General features: G+C 45.0%; 1 protein-coding gene and 1 long non-coding RNA gene across 2 annotated transcripts; one reads left to right on the top strand and one right to left on the bottom strand.

The window, feature by feature from the left end:
* The first annotated feature begins 1,092 nt into the window (after positions 1 to 1,092).
* Positions 1,093 to 16,933, top strand: LOC132911858 (putative aminopeptidase W07G4.4). Its single transcript, XM_060968858.1, has 8 exons — positions 1,093 to 1,463; positions 3,870 to 4,151; positions 6,846 to 6,954; positions 11,826 to 11,973; positions 13,730 to 14,082; positions 14,526 to 14,804; positions 14,877 to 15,116; positions 16,464 to 16,933. Exons 1-8 carry the CDS (start codon positions 1,447 to 1,449, stop codon positions 16,893 to 16,895), a joined length of 1,860 nt encoding a protein of 619 aa, XP_060824841.1. The 5' UTR covers positions 1,093 to 1,446; the 3' UTR covers positions 16,896 to 16,933.
* Positions 14,561 to 15,353, bottom strand: LOC132911861 (uncharacterized). Its single transcript, XR_009659092.1, has 3 exons — positions 15,224 to 15,353; positions 14,786 to 15,107; positions 14,561 to 14,701 (listed from the first exon to the last, which is right to left on the bottom strand). It is a non-coding gene; the product is annotated as an uncharacterized LOC132911861 (long non-coding RNA).
* Positions 16,934 to 21,252: the final 4,319 nt, after the last annotated feature.

Genomic DNA, 21,252 nt, shown 5'->3' on the forward strand with positions numbered 1-21,252 from the left:
AACCGCACCAAAATTGGCACAAGATTACATGGAGATGTCATGAAACGAATTTATTACTTTCTGTAAAACTGTTCGCACACTTTTTTCTTAAGATATTTGTAGCACGACGATATCTCATAACTCGAAACTCATATTCTTTACACATGTCTGAGATTTTCCCTCTAGGATGAAATTTCTTGGCTGTTGTACTTACTATGCGCGCATACTAACAAATAATTCAAAAATGAATAGGACCGCAACTTTGTATCATAACATACGGTGTTTTAGACGCCGAAATTACCGATATTACGTATTTCATATTACTTTTATTCGAAAATAGTGAGGCGAGAGCAAAAATTTTTTTTTAAGTTCTTTTAAACATTTTGCACAACATATTAGCATTTTAATAACTTTTTAGGAACGGTTATCCTGTAATTAATCAAAAAGTCATTTTTACGGCTTACTATGTATAGGAATTACGTGTTAAAACTTTAAACTTTCAAGATGAATATTTCCACCTCGGTAAAGCCAGGCTCTCTACAAATTGCATGATGCATAAATAATGTGATAAATAACGTGTCGTCGAAATTTCAAAGAAATTATAAGGAAGTCAATCGACGCTACAAATGCCTCAAATGTTAATGAAAAACTAGGTTTCCGCGCGAATTCAAAAGCTATGCGGAGAATTCAACGTGGTAACGTCGCACGATAAGTATGTTTAGATATTTGAATAGCGAGCGAGGATTCATTGAAATACACCAATTTCTTTAATTAAATTTTCTAAAAAATTCTCCTTCATAATTATCAATTTTGAAAGTCAAATGTCGCAGCTTTATTAAATTTTTTAACCGCATTACGTATTTCAAATAAATTTTTGTTATCATATTTCTAACGTTAAAAAATATTATTGTTATTTCCATAGTATTATACTACTTATAAATTTATCATTTATTAACTTTAACCCCAACTTGACTAGTTGGCTAAGAATTACCATTCTGCAAAGTACCATATACATAGCATTTCCTGGAAGAATCACGGCTGCATTGGCAACAGTGGCAACACTGTGCACCCTAGCGTTCCTGGCTGTCCATAAAAATCCTGGAGAGTGAGCATCCAGCGTGCGAAAGAAATCGATCGCGAAGACAAGAAGCCGAGGAACACAGAACAAAAGGGAAAGAAGCAGCAAGTGAACGAGGATCGATATCCAATGTGAAGCTGGCAGTGAAGGACAACGGTCGATTGGCCGTTGTTCTTCTTTGATATTTCGATACTTTCGGTCCTTTTGGTGTCTCGCGTCGACGTCGAGAAACGTCATCTCGATTTCTTCGCGATTTTTCAATCGCCATCCATGCGCCTTCGAATTTATTCCTTCAAAGAGGCCCAGTAACAGAAAAGAGACCATCGATCTCGAGAAGAGAGCAAACTTTCGAATTTCTCTTCCGAAAGGACGTCGCTAACACAGCTACGATGGCGGTAGAGTCAAGGTAAGTTCATGAAGACCGTGAAACAATTCGCCACGTAGACGCTCGTGCGTTTCTGCAATCGTTGACCCGCGAGGACTCGTGCAGATTCGGAGTGGCTCGACGTCCACTCGGCTTACTTCGAGAAACTGCCACGCTTCGATTTTGCTTCTTACAGTCTTCTTGAGAAGAACGTTGTTTTATAACATTTCTTCGTCTTCTTTAACGGTTAATTGGATATTTCTTGTGGAAGAATAAGTCTCGTTCGGAACAAGTTTCGATTGAAAGTTGTTCGAGTTATCGAAACTCCGATAAAGTTTGGCGTTAAGTGACTTTTAATGAACTTCGATTTTCTTAAATTCTGTAAACGAAACTAATGTACGTTTCAATTTGATACATTTTCTGTTACAACTATGACATAACTGCATATTTTTTATTAAAAATACCAGTGAACTTGTCGAAAGATTACTGCCTCACCGACTTCGATAATTTTTGGCTTTGTTGCGGGGAATTATTTTGAATAACTTTTTCCTATGTATGTAACCATCGGTCATCCATAGTCTTCGAGATATTTGCAAATAACAAATAAAAAATTTTTCAGTCTGACAACGACTGCATAACATAATAATAAATTAATTATGAGAATAATAATTTTGTCACTTTGCGTTGTGATCACAACTCGGAACATTCGTATAGAACATTCCTAATTAGATTCGTAAAGTATGATACGAAAATAAATAAATCGATGGTTGATGGATATCGACAGATCGCCAAGTGGCGAAAGTGTCGACTACGTTCGCGACTGTATCACAGATACGAACAGATAGCCAGGATTCAACGTATTGATACCGACAGTTTCTTGCGAATATGTCGGAAACTAAGGCTGACAGTTACATGTATAGGAAAAAGTTTTACAGCATTATGCCACCGACGACATACTCAAAAATCATCGAAGTCGGTGAGGGATCTGTCAACAAGTTCACCAAACTATTTTTGTTTAAGTAATGACACTTGTTTTAACATCATAACTTTATAATTGAAACTTTGAGAAAAACGTATGCGCTCTGTACGAAACTTCAACGAGGCTGGAACAAATATTAATACGAATAAATTATAATACAAAATTTTAATACTTACTAAGGAATAAGTATTAAATTTTTTATTAAGGAATATATCTTTTTACGACATCAAAAATCTGGAGTGAAATCCACAGGGCAAAATTTCGAGTGTCAAATCGTGCATACCGTCCGAATTTTCGTATATTTGTTCGTGATAAACGCTCACGGCTGTTCTGAGCGGTGTGAAGCGCGGCTATCGATGGGTAACGAAGACAAAAGCGTACGAGTTGCTGCACGATCTAACACCTCCGCCCCTGAGGGGTCGAGTTGCTTTCGCGAACTTGCGTGAAGATGCCCCCGTCCCCTTCGATGTGGTCGCGAGTCTGCGAAAATAAGCCAAAGGAAACTTTCCTCCGACGCGTGTAACTGCACCACGTGGGATTCGAAAATTCTTAGGAAAACTCGTACGAAATTTCCTCCGACGTAATACCAGTTCAAGCGGAGTTTCTCAACTCATTCAACTTTTCGTTAAAAGAGACTCGAGATGAGGGTGTTTAACGTTTTTCGGAAAATTGAGATTTTGTATAGAGTTTCGAGAAAGGAGGAAACGATAAAGAGATGGTGGATTTAACAGTAATGGGGAGATGTTCGAATTGGAACTTGGTGGCTCGCGATAAATCTCGAATCGTAGAACGAAACTATGGCCATTTCCAAAATAGCGAGATTTATGTGTCTTTTAACTTGCTAGAATCCTTGTTGTCTCTGAACTCATAGTAATAAAGAAATCCTATTTAAACATAAAAATCTCTCATTCGTTATACAAGAGATACATTCTGATTTTATTACGTCAAATGACCCGCAACTCTCAAACGGAGAGAACCTTATCTCTAAAATTACCAATTCCAAGAGAAGAGCTGCATCAAGATTCAAAGAGCGATCTTTCCTGTGTCGTGTAATTGAGTCACTCACGGCGTGGATAGATCTCCATTCTTGAGTCTAAAGCTCGGAATACCGCCTATGCCGTCTTTGAAATTAAAGTGGCTCTATATCCCAACAGAAACGTCAAAGATTTCCGTGTTGTTACATGAGTGCCAAATCTGATCTGTCCTCCTAAAATAATTCCACCCACGTTCAAATCTCTCATTAGGCTAAGATTTGATCTTCCATTTTCTCCGGAGTAGCTTTTGGCCTAACTTGTTCGCTCCTCTGACAATTGTGTCAGAATAAAAACGATCGAGAGACCACACATCGATGGTGGTCGATTGTTTAAGAGTTATGACGGGATACATCGTTGACAAATAATCACTGGGACAGCCGGGGGGCACGACAATTAGCGGAGAGCAGGGCTAACGAGGATAATGATTCGTTTCAGATGGATGCCGTGTCAGCTGAAAATCGAGCCGAACATCTGCAGCTGCGACTACGATGGTATAATCCTGGTGTCGGGCTGCGCGCCGGGGTTCGATGAGCCTGAGCCGTTCAAAACGGTGCTGTTCAGCGCTGCCCAGATCGATTCCGCTCTGGGCGTGATCGGTGCGGTTTTGTCCATCAATTTGCCCGCGAAAAGGCTCATTTACAGTCCGACCGGGCCGCTCAACATGGATTACCATGACGTTCGCAGCTTCGCCGAGGCGGCCACTAAAGGCGTCAAAAGGTAGTATCGAATAAATATCTTTTTAATAAGAGATATTCTTAGTAGGATTTTTTAGGGTAATCTGAGTTGGATCGCGCGTGGGAGTGATCAGGCTTGGTAGTGTATATTTGTTAGTAATTTCCCGCGAAAGGGAAAAAGGAACAAGCGGATTACCCAGAGCTAATCACCACGTAATTGCTTATTAATTGCACGGCTTAATTGGTGCGGGAGATCAAAGTGCAGGCTCATTAGACGAACTCGGATTACACGATTGTTGAATAACGAAGGAGGTTTCGCGTGGGATAACGCGGTTAACTTTGCCTTCCCGTGGGCACGGCTGTCCGATCGGGACCGAAATGTTTGCTCGCGGCGAAAAAGGACGGTGCATCGCCGAGAGAAGCTGGTTAATCGAATTGACCGACAAACCATCGCCTAACGAGCCGCGTGAATTTTCAGATTACAAGTTTGACTATATATGGGAGAGGACGTCCGCTCACATGTGCCGTTTGATATTACTACCTTCAACTTCCTACCCTAATTATTCAACTATTCTAACAATTTCCGTAATTATCGAACGGTCGAACTACTTTTAAAAAAAAGAGAAAGTTCCTCAGTTTTTCTTTCTTTTTTTTCAAATAACAGCGTCACGAGCTTTACTTCTATTAAATGATCTTTGATTTACGATCTCGATGATCCCTGTGGACTTTCAAACGACCTTTGACTGTCAATGACGCGACTTTTATGATACATTGTGTGTCAATCACATGGTCTCGATGATTTCGCGGATATTTTTAGCCGTTTGTAAGTTAGCAGGCTTCGTTGGCCTTGTAATAATCTTGTAAACGTGGTACGACCTCGATGATCCCTACTAACCTTGAAACAACGTCAGCTACCAATAACACGAAATTTCGAGATATCTGGCTAGGTCCTCGTTGTGTTAATCCCCGCAGAATTGGTCGAAAGCGGAGTAGCGTTCACACCTATCTCGATTGGAAGGTTCTCTCGTTTCATATGATGGATGTCCTCCAGGAGGAAAGATAAATAGAGCTGTTGAATATTTATAAGAACATACACGGAATAGGTAGCCGCCGAGCCCGGGTGGAAGGGTTGTTCGTGCACGGTCGGCTGAATGATTCATCGGATCTATCAGTTTTTAACGGAGGATCGACCCTGTCTATTTATGGCGATGGCACGCTTGATTCGCGACTGTCTCTCGCTTAATAAATACGGAATGAAGCGAAGCTGTGGGACGAGAGATAAATATTCATGATCGAGGGTGCACCAAGATAACAGTTTCTCTCCCCGAACCGCCTTTTACTGTCGCGCTTAATACGCCGGAAGCGGAATAAACGTCGAACGCGCCGAGGTTCGACGAACGTTGATAGGTTCTTTGCGATAACATCCAGTTTTCTTGGTTAGAAAAGGGATAACCGTTTGTCAAACGGTGTCGATTAAACGGCCATCGAAGATTGGAGTCTGACCGCGAGCGGAAATAGAAGATACAAGCGAAAGACGGTAAGGAAATAGCAAAAGAACAAGATAAATGCGTTTAGAAAGGAGGATCAAACAACCCAGAGCAATGTAGAAACTTTTAACGAATACCGTAGTTATGGAAGGGATTTTACACGTTTCAGAAAATTGACACTGTGCTTGAAATTTATGACAGAAAAGGGATAGATATCGTTAATACAGTAGAACATTTTTTTATGAATTGAAAGTGGAATAAAATTTAATTAGCCAAAATTTAATGATTTTAAGTGGCGAATAAGATGGAAACCTTTATAAAAATTTAATGTCTCTATCTTTTTTTAAATTGAACTATTATTCTTTTATATATCTCTATACAAACGTACTAGCGTCCGTAGATAAGTATATTAATCCGGCCCGCTACTCACGACTCCCCTAATTCCTCGTGACGTTCCCTCCTCAATTCGAGGCGATTAATCAAGCAATTCTACTATGAGAAATCTTGAGCATCGCTCGATCTCGTCGTAAGATAGCGTCTGGAGATCACGCGAGCGCGAAGGAAGTGAAATTCCACGCGAGCCGTGTGTCCCGAAATTCGGTTGAAAAATGAAATTCCACGAGCTGACACCAGAAACGCCGCGAGGACTGTCGCGTGGGATTCCGCGTGCACATCGTCGACACTCGCGAGCGTGACAGCTGAAATACCGCAGCGAAACGAGGAGGAAAGAATAACTTTCAACCGATATTGGTCACGATTCCTTGATTTTGAATGACACCGTTCCGAAGTTTAAACGCGTCGAACAAAAGACACGATTTCAGGGGAGGAAATTGTGTTTTGGAGAGAGCATGACTCGCGATAGGGTGAAATATTGGATACGTATGTCGCATTTTACACGTAGAAACACGTGCTCGATATTTCCCTCTGTATTTTTTCTATTTAATATTCGTCAGCTCAACAGTTTTTAAACGTTTTTAAGTTGAAAGCAACGATGATTTGACAATACGAAGTTTATCGCGGGTTATTCCTATTCCATGCAATTTATTTTAATCATGGTTTGATGATTATTAAAATCGATCCTGATTTCTCATTTTGCTGCCAAGATTGACATTGATATATTATTTCCTTTTTCGTTTCCGGGAATAATGGAATCGGATTAATTTTACTTTCGACCGACCGTGCACTGCCTTCCGTTTTCCCTTTATTTTCTCGTTCGACTGTTTATTAAACGAGAATTCATGTTTAAACAGAGCGTTGAAGGCTGGCGTCAGGTGTCCGCTGCTTGCGCTTCTACCAGACATCCGTTTCGAGAACGTCGAGCTGGTCACGCTTCTTGGAGCTCTAGAAGGCCTTTACGTAGTAAGTACTCGACGTTAGTTCACTCGAATCGCCAAATTGAACTCTCAAAATACCGTGAACGATCGTTTTCCTCGATCGCGCGTCTTTATCGAGCGTTGAAATCGCGTTGGTCAGAGAACTATCGAAAACAATTTTAACCAGTTACAAACGAGACAATCGAACGAGAAGTCGAGACTCTCTGCCTACGTTCGTCGGTGTTGGAGCGTATAGATGAACCAAAGTAGAGAGTGGTAAAGGGGGAGTAAAAAGGGGGAAACGACGGAAACTGACTGGAGCATGACAGATCGAACAGCTCCCGGAAGAAAGTGGAGCAACCGAAGATTAGTAACGTCAACGTTGCTGATAAACGCGCGCCGCTCAATTGTAGGCAACACGGCTGGTTAAAGCGTTTCCCAGATAGTCGGTCGAATTGTGGTCACTGCCGCGCCATTTAAACCAATCAAACAGAGACAACACAGGCCGCTGGCGTGCGGACTACGCTCGCAGAATAGGAAGCCTGTGGCCTGTGTTTGAAAGGAATTCAGCTTCCCATGTTTCAACCTGGTCCCTGGTTTGATTGGCTGGTCGACTCTCGTTCGCTAAACCGACCTAAATCCACCGTCACATTCTCGTGGATTGGCAAGGATCGAATGAATTCAGCCGATCCTTCTGACATCTTAATCCATAACCAACGGCACCGTACGCTCGGTCATCGAAAACCAGTGAGACAATAATACTTGCTGAGCAACTCTTGTTCCAAATGCTCCGGTAGTCTCTGGATAAACGATTGATCCTGGTCTTGGTTCAACTCCACTAAGTGAACGTTCTAGATTACCTCGTTATCCCCTCGATGGTCGACGTTAATTACACGCCGGAAAGCAATTTCGCTGAAAAGTTTCGTTTCTGATTTATTTACGACCATCGGGTGTAACCCGTAGAAAATCAATTGGCCGGTCAAGGTCGTCTCTCCTCCATTCCTTAATAATCGCTATTTTCCGGGTACTTCGTAACTATGCTTTTCCACGCGTGATTCTAGATGTCAGCTTGAGGATGGTTCTCCGTAGTTGATGGGAAGATCCCAGATAGTCGTCTGGTTACTAGAGCGAATAAAATCCTAAGCGTTTCCGGTTCGACGACATTTTGAGTAAACAGCAGCGCGTGACAGGTATCAGCTCCGAAACGCGCGGTCAACAGAGCTATTAAACAACACCCGTCAGCAGCAGTGGCAACGCGAGCTGCGGATGATGGATAAGTGTGTCTTACGAGTCCCCATTGTTCATCGATGTCTTCCCAGGTTGCGAAACTACGCTTGATTACAGCTTCGTTCTCACAAGCACATGATATACCTGACAATCGGAATTACGATCGGAAACGAGCCGTGTTCTGTACCAGAATTGCCTGTTTGACATTGGTCAATCGTATCGGCGCGGTATCTTGCCTGCGAAATTATCGATAACGCCACACGGAGACAAGATTAATTAGCAGGGAAAACTGATACTGTTGATATTTGGGTTAACATGCTGCTTCGTTATCCTTAGAAATTACATACACGCGTTTAAATCTCTTCTAACGCGGCTTTAATTAAAATCAACGTAAATTCAATTTTGAAATGTCCCACAAAATACGTATACGACATTGTTCTAGAAATTTTTGTCCGATCTGCCTGTAGAAAGTTAAAAAGGTCGAGCTATAAGCCAGATTTAATACCACGTAAAACCCGATTAGGTCAATTAAAAATAATTATAAAATAGAGTTCAGAGGACAAGATAAAACTCTGAATACCGACTCGGCGACTAAATCGCTCATACATTTGCACGAACATAATCTCTTTTTCACCAACGTTCGCCCAGAACATTGAGTGGCCAAGCGCTATTCATTCCCTTTCAATCCCAATCTCAAATGCACCTCTTGCCACGCGTTTCTAACGCTCGAAACTTGGCTATTCGCTAATGCCCGCTGTACACACAGTTACGCCGAATTCTCGTTTCTGTATCAGTTCCACTTAATACCATTTAATCGCATTAGAAAATTAACAGCCGCTCTTTTCAAATTCCAAACATACCGCTCGCGTGGCTAGCCATCCGCCAGTAAACCAGGTGTCAGAAAAGATTATCTTTTTCTCAAAAACGTAGCACCTCGTCCTGTCGACGTTACACGCTCCTTGTTTCGGATACAACTGCCTAAGGCATATTCTCCGAACGATACTCGTATCTCCATTGGTATTGCAGCTTTAAGCGACGAACACACGAAGTAAGAAGCATCACGCGCCTTCTTCGACCAAAGTAGGGGAGAACGGTATAAGACGTTGAAGGGGTAACGTAGTAGGGAGTTTCGTCTTGCCAAGAGTAGTGGATGCTTGGCGTTCCTAAATCCAGGCGGCCGGCAAGGCGACCTAATTAGCGAAATACTCGAGGGTCCAGGCTCTGTGTGTCTGAGCCATCGACGCGTAGCTCGTTCCTTCTTTCGTCGGCCCGCACTTCCTCCGTCGTTTAGCCATCCTCCTGAGGCGGGTCTCGCGAATACGGAGCATCGTTTTCCAAATACCGGAAGACGCCCTCGGAATTCCGACGCCGCGTAATCGGAACGCCGTTGTGAACGTCGCCTCTTCGTTTCGTCGCTTCCGTACCCTGAGGTACTTCCGTTCCTCATCCTCTCGACACTTTCACCCTTCTTCTTGTAGAACGTCTCGTTCCTTTGCTCTTCTTCTCGTAGAAGTTCGCTCGCCCTTTCTCTCTATCTCTCTCCCTCTTTCTCTCGTTTTGCTGTGACTCGTTTTTATTTCTCTCCTCCTTCGTTTATCGCTACGTGGCTCCTTTAATTTGCTTTTTTCGGATATTTGATTAGCGTTTTTGTCAGAAAGCTCGTTTTCGTCGAAGGAGGTTAGGAGACGGTCAGCGACAAGATTAAAATAGCTGCAGGTACTTTAGCCCCGGTTCGAATATTACTTGTCTTTCGGTGCTCCCGGAATTTCAGATGCTTCGATTGAAATTCCCGGGTTCTTTTAAACATTCGGAATTTCGCCGTTATTGATCTTGAGACATACCGTGAGATTATCTACGTGTCGCTCTAGACGAATTTTATCCTTTCGACAAGATATCACAAGGAACAAAAAATAAGCAGAAACAACGCGATAATCAGAGAGCATCTCAGAAAAATCGTAGACATTCGATTGGAGTGTAAGATAAAGGAAAAGCATAATATGTGCAATTAAAAACTTATCTGTCGTGGATCTCCCGGTGAATTGATTTTCCGATCGGAATTTTCCGAAAAGAAATTTTATTTCCAATTTTCCAAAAGAACTAAAACGATAATGGAAATAAATCAGATGTTTGTAACGTTTCAACGAAGCTCGAGCTCGACGAGAAAGAAATTCTTCGATAGAAAGCATATATGGCGGACGAGAGATTGGAAATTAAATATTAACCGGTAAATCTGACGCGAGGGATCTACATTCGCTAACAAGTTGGAGAAATGGAAACACTGTTCGCAATGTATTAACAGCCTAATCTGTTACATAACGTTGCCTCGATTTCAAGCTCTCGCAGGATATCGCCAGCATGTATATACTCGTAAACTATTCACCTACTTCGAAATAATAGCTATCGGGTAGGCAGACACGCGGCTCCGATACGAGCAGCGAATACATTAACGCGGAACTATGCCGGGCGTTCGGATAACGAAGACGAGAAACCATCTTCCACGCTGAAACTTGCCTCGTGCCATGATGAAAGAAACAGGTGTTCGAGGAGAGAGCGGAGATTAAAAGTAATGCTAAATATGACGATTTTTAAAGAGTAGAACGGTCAGAAAGAGTTGAGAAGGGGGAGAGAAAACGAGGGAGGAAAACAAGCTCTCAATGGGTCGAGGAGCGAAATGTTAAGGGGATTAATTCGAGAACTTTCGAACGAAACATACGTGTTCCGTGGCCAGCCCGCTTATGAATCGAGCGATCCACTAAGAGGATTATCCGCTTTAATATTTTCTGTGTGGAGAAACAAAGGCAGCTAAGAAGCTGCGTCAGAAACCGAACTCCGGCAGCGTGTCTACGTTGCGAAAACTGGTTCTCTCTGGCTAGTGAAATATTCCGCAGGAACTGACGTCTTCGTTGGCGTTCCACCAACTTCTTCACCGCTTATCTTGTTTCAACGTGAACGTTGACCTCTTTGATCCGTGTCAGATGTCTCGTAGGATCAACTTTTTTTTACGACGGAATTTGTGTAGTTAAAGGAAGCTCGAGGGATCGAGACGATGGTCTCGTTCCTGTTAATGATTTATGGTACAGGAGTTCTAAGGGGATGATATTTTAGCAAAACGGCTGTTGCATCCTTTTTTCACGCTACAGAAAATTCCCCGTCACTTGGACATCGTCTCTAGCCTCTTGGGGTTAATTCCATATCGATTTTTCAGTCCAGACAAGCTTTCTTCGGTACGCCTGCTTTCCTCTTAGTAGTTGATGATATTTCTGTTTCCGTTAAGTCCGTTTCTTCCAATTTAGTAGAGAAAACAGGCTCGAACAGAAGCTTGGAAGATTTCAGACGATTGGTTTACAGGATTTCCGTTTCCACGGTCGTCGTTTATTCGAATACGTCCACGACCTATTTTTTTTCTTTTTTTTTATTTCTATCTATTCCGCAGCTACGATAAAATTATCATATCGAGCTGTGACTGGCGTAAGTTGTAAATTGGTCATCGATCCGTTTGTGTCCCTGACCTTTGGAACAAACCTGCCGATAATTCTATCAATATCACCACCATCCTTCCATTCGCCAGTCAAACCAAAGCTACCGAGTTCGATAATAAGGAAACTTGTTAATCCTCCAAAGACCCTATTCAAAGTTGATTGGTAATGATACTTTCTGTAACCACGAAATCGCTTTGCCGGTTCTGTGCAGCCGTTGGAGGTTCGAGAAACATGCCCAGACCGATGCTACAAGGCGTGTCAACTGGCCGTATGGAGTCCGATTTGCAGTAAAAAGCTTCAGGGTATCGTGAAGCTGGCCTCGGCGCTCGAGAGCGGAAGATACGTGGCGAGGGACATCGGTAAGTCGTTGCCTGGGCCGAGAGAGATTCCTGCTACTTTATCGAGCGCACTGGCCGAAGAATGGCCCCGTCTTCCGTTTCGCGGACTTCCCTTGGAGAAATAGGACGTGGGAGAAGAAGGAAAAATCGCTGGCGGCTCGCAACTCGTTTGGAGTAACTGGTCGAGCGTGAATCTTCGTGTTCGTACCTTTCAGCAAAGTCCCTCTGGGGGCCATTTTAATATTCAAACATTTAGACGTTATCAGTGCTCTTTATTTTAAAGGGACTGACTCGAAATGAATTCCTCGGTGGAATTTCTTGCTTCGTCTCTGGACAACGTTGATCGTCCTCTGGTTTACTCCGGGACGTTGACGACGGAACATTTTTCAGAGGCCATCGCCCGAATACTTTTTCCTCGACATAGACGCAGCGATTCGACATTTTATTCGCGTTCCTCGCGGTCGGGGGAATGTAAATTTCAGGCTGTTCCACTTGCTCGTTCTCCCCAAGAATCTCGGGCGTTTAATTAAGCGAGAAAAAGTTGCGTATATACGTTTTCGCGCGACGTTACGCCGGCGCCGATGCACTTTCCCTCCAATGTTTAAAATACCAGGCCGTACTTCCACCCTGGACGCTCGAGAAACAATTACTGCCGTTTTCAGTTTCCAGTTGATTATTCGCTTGAATTTTTTCTCCTCGCCTAGTTCGCTGACCGTTCGCTTCCAACTACGTGGATCGTATTAATTTCTCGTTGCTGAAAAACTATGAGTCCGAAAAAATTCTATATCCGATGGAAGAAACGTGTCGCGTAAAAATTTTAAACGGAATTCCCGGTAATCTACTGTTCGCGTCTCTCTCGCGCCACTGTTAACGTGAAATAATATTAGAGGTGACAAAAACGTTGATCCGTTTGTCTGAAATAATACTCACAGAGAATAGGCCGATCGTTAAAGGAAGAAAAAGATCGGTCGTAGTCGCACTGTTCGACCAGCAAATAGAAAGGAACGCGCGTATTTTTTGATGATCTTTAACGGGCGAATTATTCCGTAGATTAAACGTAATGTTACTTTTAATGCCATATTAACTCTTTGTGAAACTGCAGACAAAAGAAACGGGAACGTGGGTTTCTCAAGCACTCCGTGGATTCAAAAAGCCAAAATCTCGTCGCCCGTTAGACTCTTTCTCGTTTTACCATCTCTTTTTTATACCGCTGGAGTGTATGGTCTGGCTAGAAGAATCTACTCGCGTCATTGAGGGAGTTTCGAAGCGTGTAGAACGACCTGCATTGCTTCTACTTTGCAGAGTGCACCAGCATTCGCAATCTTTTTTAACCTTGCCGGTCCTTTTTCAATAAAATCTCCTGTAGAAGCTCGGAGGGAAGCAGCGCGGTAATTGGCCGGACGTGTAAATCTCTAGAAACTTAAGAGACAATATTCCGTCATATCTATATTTCAGCTTTGCACTCGGCAAAGTGGCGAGAACTCACGTCCACGAACCTCGTAAGAAAATAAACCTTATGTTGCACTTCCCACCGTGTCGTTGACTCGCCCTCCTCTCTACTTTTCATACCAACGATAATTATCCCTCGCGTGTATCCAATAACAGAGTAGACACTTTCGAAAAATTACCACCCAAAGTTCAACCCTATTACGCCCTAATTTCCTCAACAACCAGATCTTCCTCGTTTCCGAACGTAAAATCGTCCCAATAACACCGCTTCGAATTAGCCCCGATGAAATCTCATTTCCTGCGCTAATTTCACGTGATTTGCTCGCAGGTGGCGCAGATCCCGAAAGAATGGCACCCCCAAGGGTCGAAGAGTACCTTGCGGAGTTGTTCTGCGGTACGAACGTGACGATGCAAGTTGTGTCCGACCAGGAGACTCTGCTTCAGGAATATCCTCTGTTCGCGTGCGTGAACCGTGCAGCCTCCATGATACCCCGACACGCGGGTAGAATTATCTTTCTGACGTACGAGCCGCCTAATCCTGCCTGCATCCTGGAAACGGTTATGCTCGTGGCTAAGGGTGTCACTTACGATACCGGCGGCACCGACCTTAAGGTCGGCGGCTCGATGTTCGGCATGTCGAGAGACAAATGTGGAGCAGCAGCGTGCGCTGGATTCATGCAGGTGCTTCGCTGCATAATATTCGCTGTTCGTCCATGCGTTTAAACGCTGCGGTATCAAAGTGAAACGTTCGATAGCTCGTAAAAGGCTTCCCTGCGCTTTCTTTTTCGCTTTGTCGCAACTTTTTCCAATTGTATTCGAAGGTTGTTAACCGATTTGGCCAGAGGTGGCTAGTGAAATTATAGACAGTATCGGGCGTAATCTATAGGAGGGATTTAACTCGAGCGTTTCATTTTACGATGATTAAACCGGTAATTTGGTCGATATGATTATGAGCACGGTTCTGCGATCGGGATAATCGATGGTACAACTGTGCCATGTAATTCGTATTTCCTAATGCTTAATCGGGACGATAAGAAGATTAAAAGAGAACGCATAGTCCCGTTAACTGTTGAAAGCGTTGTACGTTTATGAAAGTAGCCGTAGGAAGGATTGCATGTTGACAGGTGGTGAATTTGCTGCAACCACCGACGGTGAAGGCTGTGGTGGCTCTGTGCGTGGTACGGAACAGCATCGGTGAGAATTCCTACGTCGCCGACGAGGTGATCACCGCTAAGTCCGGCGTCAGGGTACGTGTCTCGAATACGGACGCGGATGGTCGCTTGGCTATGGCCGATGCTCTCTGTCACATGAAAGAAATGGCCCTGTGCTCGGTTAATCCGCATATTTTCACTGTCGCGACGCTAACGAGCCACGCGATGCTCACCGTCGGTCGCGGATACTCGGTAAGCGTTTCCGAAATAACGAACTTCGAAATCGTACCATTGTGAAATAAATTATTGTACCGTTTACTCCAGATCGCCATGGACAATGCAGTGGCGCGTTTAGTCAGCAACGCCGAGAAACTCCAAGCTTCCGGAGAGACAATGGGCGATCCATTCGAGATATCAAGAATACGCAGAGAGGACTTCCACTTCCACGAAGGTCGAACGGAAGGCGACGATATTTACCAAGCGCCTCCTAAAGGCAGTAGCGTGACGAACAGAGGACACCAAAATCCATCCGCTTTTTTAATTATGGCGTCCGGCCTGGACAAGGTAAAATATATTTTAGAACCTATTAAGTGGAAAATTGATCTCGTTTCCTAGACGCGAAGAATCGCAACTTTTCACACGGCACTCGATCAAAAACGGCTCTGAAATACCGTCGCTTGGACATCGCCTCGAGCGCTGGCGATTTTCCCGAATCTCCAACAGGTGCTCCAGTTCCGACGTTGGCCAAACGGTTCCTCTTTCGTGACGTTTCTTTCGGGAGAGCCAGCCAGACGGAAGCCTAGCCCGTGGAAATTTATACTTAAACTTAATTTTACAGGCTTCCCGCTCAACCAGCTAGTCGATGATCCGAAACTGACGCAGTTTTATCTATATCGTTACGACAGAGATACATGTGACGTGTCCCAGTTTTGTCAGTACGTTTTGTAGGTCACGATAAGAAAAAAATGTCATCTAATCATATGTCTTTGGAAGCATCGTTAAAGAGTTACAAATTATATAATGTAATTTACGTCTAGTAGTGGTCAAGGAGGTATCGTGATAATTCAATGACCACAGTTACGCAACTCCATTTCAAAATGTTCATCATTTCTATCGATACAAGACTGGCAGCGGCAAGGGAATGAATTTGTTACTCTTTGAAGTTCTCATTTATTGCTCGTCAAAGTTACCTCGTAAAAGTATCAAGATACCTTCTGACTACTACTGGACGTAACGGTTCTTGATCTATTCCTACTTTGCACCGTGGCAACGCACGTTCGTTACCGCTCATTTTCCACGTCGTTCCTTTGTTGTAACTTTCTGAGGATGCTTCCAGTGACACGTGTTCGTGTAACATATTTTTCTTACGTTGATCTATAGAATATACCGACAGCGTTTGACTAAGAAAGAAACTGGAATCTGTATAGTAGATAATAACTACGATAATCGGAGGCTTAAACGAAGGGATAAATAACCGTCAAGCCTGATCTTCTTTCAGCAGACTCGGATAATCAATCTCGTGCTAATCCATAACCGATTAAACTTACCATTCCACGAAATTAATCTCATTTTCTCGCGCGCTGGTTATATTTAACTAGTACTATTCAATAAGTTATCACAGTCCTATAACACGGTATTCGAAGAGGTATCGTGTTAACATCGGTTTTAAACCAATATCCGTCGGCAAGCAATTTTATACACACCTACGTATCTCGCGCTTTTCCCTCTTTAGGATGGCGGAATGAATTTTTTATGGGCGATCAGCTTAACATAAGTACCGCGAGGAGGCATTAATGGCAGATTAAAAAGCTTTTCCATTACAATGACGTTTAAAGCCTCATTTAGCCGGCCTATCTCCCTTCGGCCCGCCTCGTTCGACCACTCGTTCTCACCCCCTCGTATCGATTGCAGCACGGAGCCTGTAGCTGTTCTCCCTTAAAATACACGCACATCGACATATTCGCACATGTGCCCGATCCTCACCACCTACCCTACAGCGGTAACCCCGTCCTGGCTCTGGCCTACTGCTACTTAATCCAAGGCAAATGTCTCACCGTACGAAACGACCTGCCCTTCGAGATGCAATACGTCTGCGAGGTAGATTGCAAACCCGTGTGCCTTCAACCCTGTCAACCGTGTTATCCACCGTGCCGTGCTGCATGCGATGTGAAGATATGTCCTCCACCGAGCTGTTCCTGTTGTCCTCCGTGCACTCAACCCTGTGATCCATGTTGTCCTCCACCTGCCCCTTGTGCACCGTGTCCACCCTGTCCACCGTGCGGGCAAAACGTAACCATCGTTGAACCCGTCTGCAGACCAAACGTTCCGAAATGTGTTAACTGAAACGACTGTTTTGTAATAAAGTTTTATTTTCCAATAAATTTTCTACGTGATGTTTCTTCTTATTCTGGACTAAATGAATTTCCATAGGTGTTGTTTCGATACGAGTATCGAATGAGAAATATAGAATGCGAAGTGTGTTACTGGTAACACGTAGGTAAGGAAGGAATTTTGAAATATTTACAGATTAAAAGTAGTCGATAATGTATTCACAACTGGTTACCTTCTAGCACCGGCTAGTACCTTCGGTCAGTGCCGGATATCGATCGTAGGTAAAGTAAATTTCTATTACCTACTGGAAACAAAGTAACTAGCGGTCAACGAAGAATTTACAGGAATCTGTAAAACAATGTTTCAAACCAGTTACCGTATCCGTGATAACGATAAGGAACTGACAGTGTTCTCTCCATAATTTATCCAATAAATTAAAAGAGCAACGCGTATCACATGTACGTATATTACAAAAATAGACAAGTTTCGCATCTAACGACGGTTCTAAGCCGACGTCCGTCGGAAAACTCGAAAATCACGCATGTTTCTCGCGATCCTAGAAAAATGTCACGACATATGCCGATAATAATTCTTGTCTGCCGTCGCGTGTCCTATCTGCGGAATGCGATCTAAACGGACACGAGTTGGACAGGAATCATCGAACTTTCCAGACTGTCGATTACTACCTTGTGACAAAGCGCGTTTCGCTCGCCGGTCGAAACGAGGGACAGTGGCGATAACGCGTGTCGGTATTGTTCAGGTGAGTCTCCTATCGAGAAGTCGATCGTACAGTTCAGATAAAACGGATAAGAACTACAAGCCCTGTATCGATTTACGAAACTGTAATATCGACCGGCTTGATTGCTAAATTAAACGTTATCTTTGAGAAAGCTTGGAAACACGTGACATTCGCGATAGAAATCGTAAATCTTTCTTGGAACCTGGATCGCTGTCGTTTGCGCAACTGGTGCAACCTCTTCTACAATTACACCGGAACAAACATATTTTTCACCGAGATGACGAATAAACAGGATGTAGAGGGAAGAGCGTAGCAGGTGCAGTTTTGATGAATTAGCGTGGCTAATTGAAAGCAGAAGTCATCGTTCGAAGTCGCTGAACGCTGTGTTTTGACGGCGCGGCGGTGTAACACGCGGCGAGGTCTGAAACGAGCAGGAGAATAACGTGGAAGGGAAACTTAATTACGGCCACGTCCTTTCTTAATTAAGAGAAAATGTTTGGCGTATCTCGGCGAGATTACCGTGTACGAGTCAAGCTTCCGTTTGCGCTACCTGCTCGCCTGCTCTCTCACGATCGAAAGCCCGATCCAAAACTAATTCTTCCATTCTTTCCACGCGAACGACCGTGCCCGCCGGAGTACCCGTGTCTCCGTTCCTTTTCACCGCCTCGATATATCGGCAGTGTTTGCACAGCGCACACGCGTGTATCCCGACGTTACGCTTCTTCCTGCCGGATCAACAGATTATCTCCATTGTCGCGTATCGATTCGTATTGGTACTATCTCTGTTACTTTTTCATGCTTCGATGCGAGAAAAGAGAATCAATGTTGAGAGGATGAATGAGAAAACGGAGCACGTGTTACGAAGTTGAAAAGTACGAACGTGACTCTCGCAAGATACATGCGTGTACACCGCTCTGCATAAATCACCGCACATTTACTATACCTACATATCTGAGATATACGAATACGTAAACTTTGGAAACTAATTATCGATCCATTTAAGAAGTAAGAAAATGTTTGATAACCTATGGAAAAGAACATACGATACAGAGATTAAATTAAAATCTACCAAGGATCGATACGACGATCATCGGCAAAGGACCAAGCTCCCTTTCGAATACGAGCGGAGGAAACAGCGAGTCCGTCCGATCCGTGTTCATTCTCACCGTTGAAGCGTGCGATCGTCGGCCTCGCGCGGGCTCACGCCGCAAGGGACGAGGAGACACGCGAAAACGTCGGCCACGGCGGGAAGACGGCTAGCATATAGCCTCGGGCCGGTAAACATGGTGGCACCGGTGGCATTATCGGCGCACACAACGCTGCACGCCGGTTGACATTGTTTGAAGAGCTCCAAGGCAGCGGAGTAGAGTTGTCGTCGTCGTGGTCGTTGTCGTCGTCGTCGCGGAGAGTCCGAGCGTCGAGAAAGGTTTCTCGATGGAGGGAAGCTTTCCAAAGGGGAGGAGGAGGAGGAGGAGGAGGAGGAGGAGGCGGTGGCGGCAGAGGGGCGGGGGAGGCATTTCTGCGCAGGGAGGCCGAAGGAAGCGAGACAGAGACGGCTGGAGAGAAACACGGGGCGAAGAAGAGCGAGAGACAGAGAAGAGGAGAGGAAAAGGAGGGGTAGGGGGTGGTAGGGGGCAGTGTGGCGGGTTCGACGGCCGGCTGGTGGCCCAGTGACCGGGACCGGTTCCCTCCGCGGTTCCTCCTTCCGCCTTCCTTGCAAACGCACAACTGCATCATCTCGACTCACCTCCCTGCCCCCCCTGTTCGTCCCACCGACCCGCTCCCCTACCCACCAACCGCCTTCTGCAGCCTTCCTTCAGTCTCTTCCTCTGCATGTTCTTTCACGCTCGTTCCACCGCCACGGACCGCTGTCTCTATCATCGGCCCTCCTCGCCTTCTTGTTTGCCCGTTTCTTCGTCTCCTTCTTCGACGCGTTCTCCACCACCTCTTTCTCCGTTTCTTCTCCTTCCTCTCTCCTCTTGCCCCTCTTTCTCTTCTTCTTCGGCTTCTTTATCAGTGGTTCTGTTCTTGTTGTTGTTGTTGTTGTTGTCGGCCCTAACGTCAACGTCCTCGTCGTCTCCGTCGATCACGCGAAAGCGTCACCACACGCTCGAAACATCCTCGCCTGCCTGCTCTCTTCGGTTTCTTCCACGTCCGCTCCATGGCCCGCTACCTCTACGCTTCCTACCGTGTAACTCTTTTATTCGCTCGCTACCATCGCTACCATCGCTACCACCAGCAACTATGTGTTTGCGTCGTCTCTGCTCCCCTCGCGATTCCGTTTCTCCGTGTCCCTCGGGTTCTCACCCTTGCTCGCCTAGGCAGCACGCTCCACGCAGACTGCGCCGCTCCTCTCCGCGGCGCGGTGGCCCAAGCACCACGCGGAGAGGTCACAGCGCGCGCGTTCCCTCTTTCATTCTTCGTCCGCGTCGTCCTTCTCCTTCCTCCGCGCGCGGCGCGGCTCGTTCAGTGATCGAGCGGCAATAGCCACGGCTGGACGCGACTATTTATCCCACGCGTTCGCCGGCAAGATGCGGCGACGGGACGAAATGGTCGACGGCAGGACACGCGACCGGATGGTGGCGAGGAATAAAAGGAGATCGGGGCTTCGTATGGGCGCGGCAAGATCCACGGATTCGTGATGGTCCTGAGTCAAGGGCTTGAAAGGAAAAGTAGTTCTATGTCCGAGGGAGAGGCAGGCAGAGAGAAAGAATGGCCGCGTGGAAGAGGCGAAGAGTCGGGAAGGTGCGAGAAAGAGGCGGAAAAAGAGGAGCGAAGAAAGAGGGAAAGAGAGCTCGAAGGGGAAAGGAAGTGAAAGTACGAGTAGGTCTGCGTTACTGACGCATCCGAGATTTCGTGCTGTCGTTCCTCTTTCGTCTTCCCTTCTGCTCTTTCGTCGTGTACAGTCGCGCGTGTTCGCGTCCACGGCTCGTGCAGCCAGCCTCGATAATTTGTCGGTTCGTTCGTAACGAGCTGAGAAACCAGGAAGAGCCGCGCCGCGAGAGGAAGGAAGAATCGGTGCACGCGTTTGCTTGCTCGCTCGCTCGCTCGTAAGCGCGAACAAGTAGCTAGATACGTAGCTGCGTATAGAACGTAGTTACATGCATATATGTATATACCTCGTAGCAGCTATGGGAAGGAAAGTGATTTTCTTCGAGAAGCACGCTGACCCCGAGACAACGGCGGGCGAGGGGATTGAAATCGGGATTATGCAACGACCATCATCCGCTTCTTCTTCTTTCCTTCGTTTCCTCGTTGCACCAGGCTGACCCTGATGCGATGGTCAGCCGCTTCTTGCAACATCGACCGTTTCAATTATCGCCTATTCATCGCTGCTGTCCCGCGAAGGCGGAATCGTATTCCGTCGTGTATTGTGAAACCATCGGTTCACCGATTGTTCCAACGTCTCTTACAATTTTCTTTTTTTATCTCTTTCACAGCCGAATCTTCCTTCGGCTCTGTATTAATATCCTCTTGCCAGTAATAAAAATTAATTTGTTCGTAAGTAAGAGCGAGATCGATTTTACCGAATATCCGTAGGCTTTTCGTTTACTCGGTTTACGACGTTGCAAAGTACGATATCGCTTGTACACGTCGTCGAGCGTGAAAGGGTCGTAACGTAATAAAAAG

Source organism: Bombus pascuorum, chromosome 11, assembly GCF_905332965.1.
Source record: "Bombus pascuorum chromosome 11, iyBomPasc1.1, whole genome shotgun sequence".
Lineage (NCBI taxonomy): Eukaryota > Metazoa > Arthropoda > Insecta > Hymenoptera > Apidae > Bombus > Bombus pascuorum.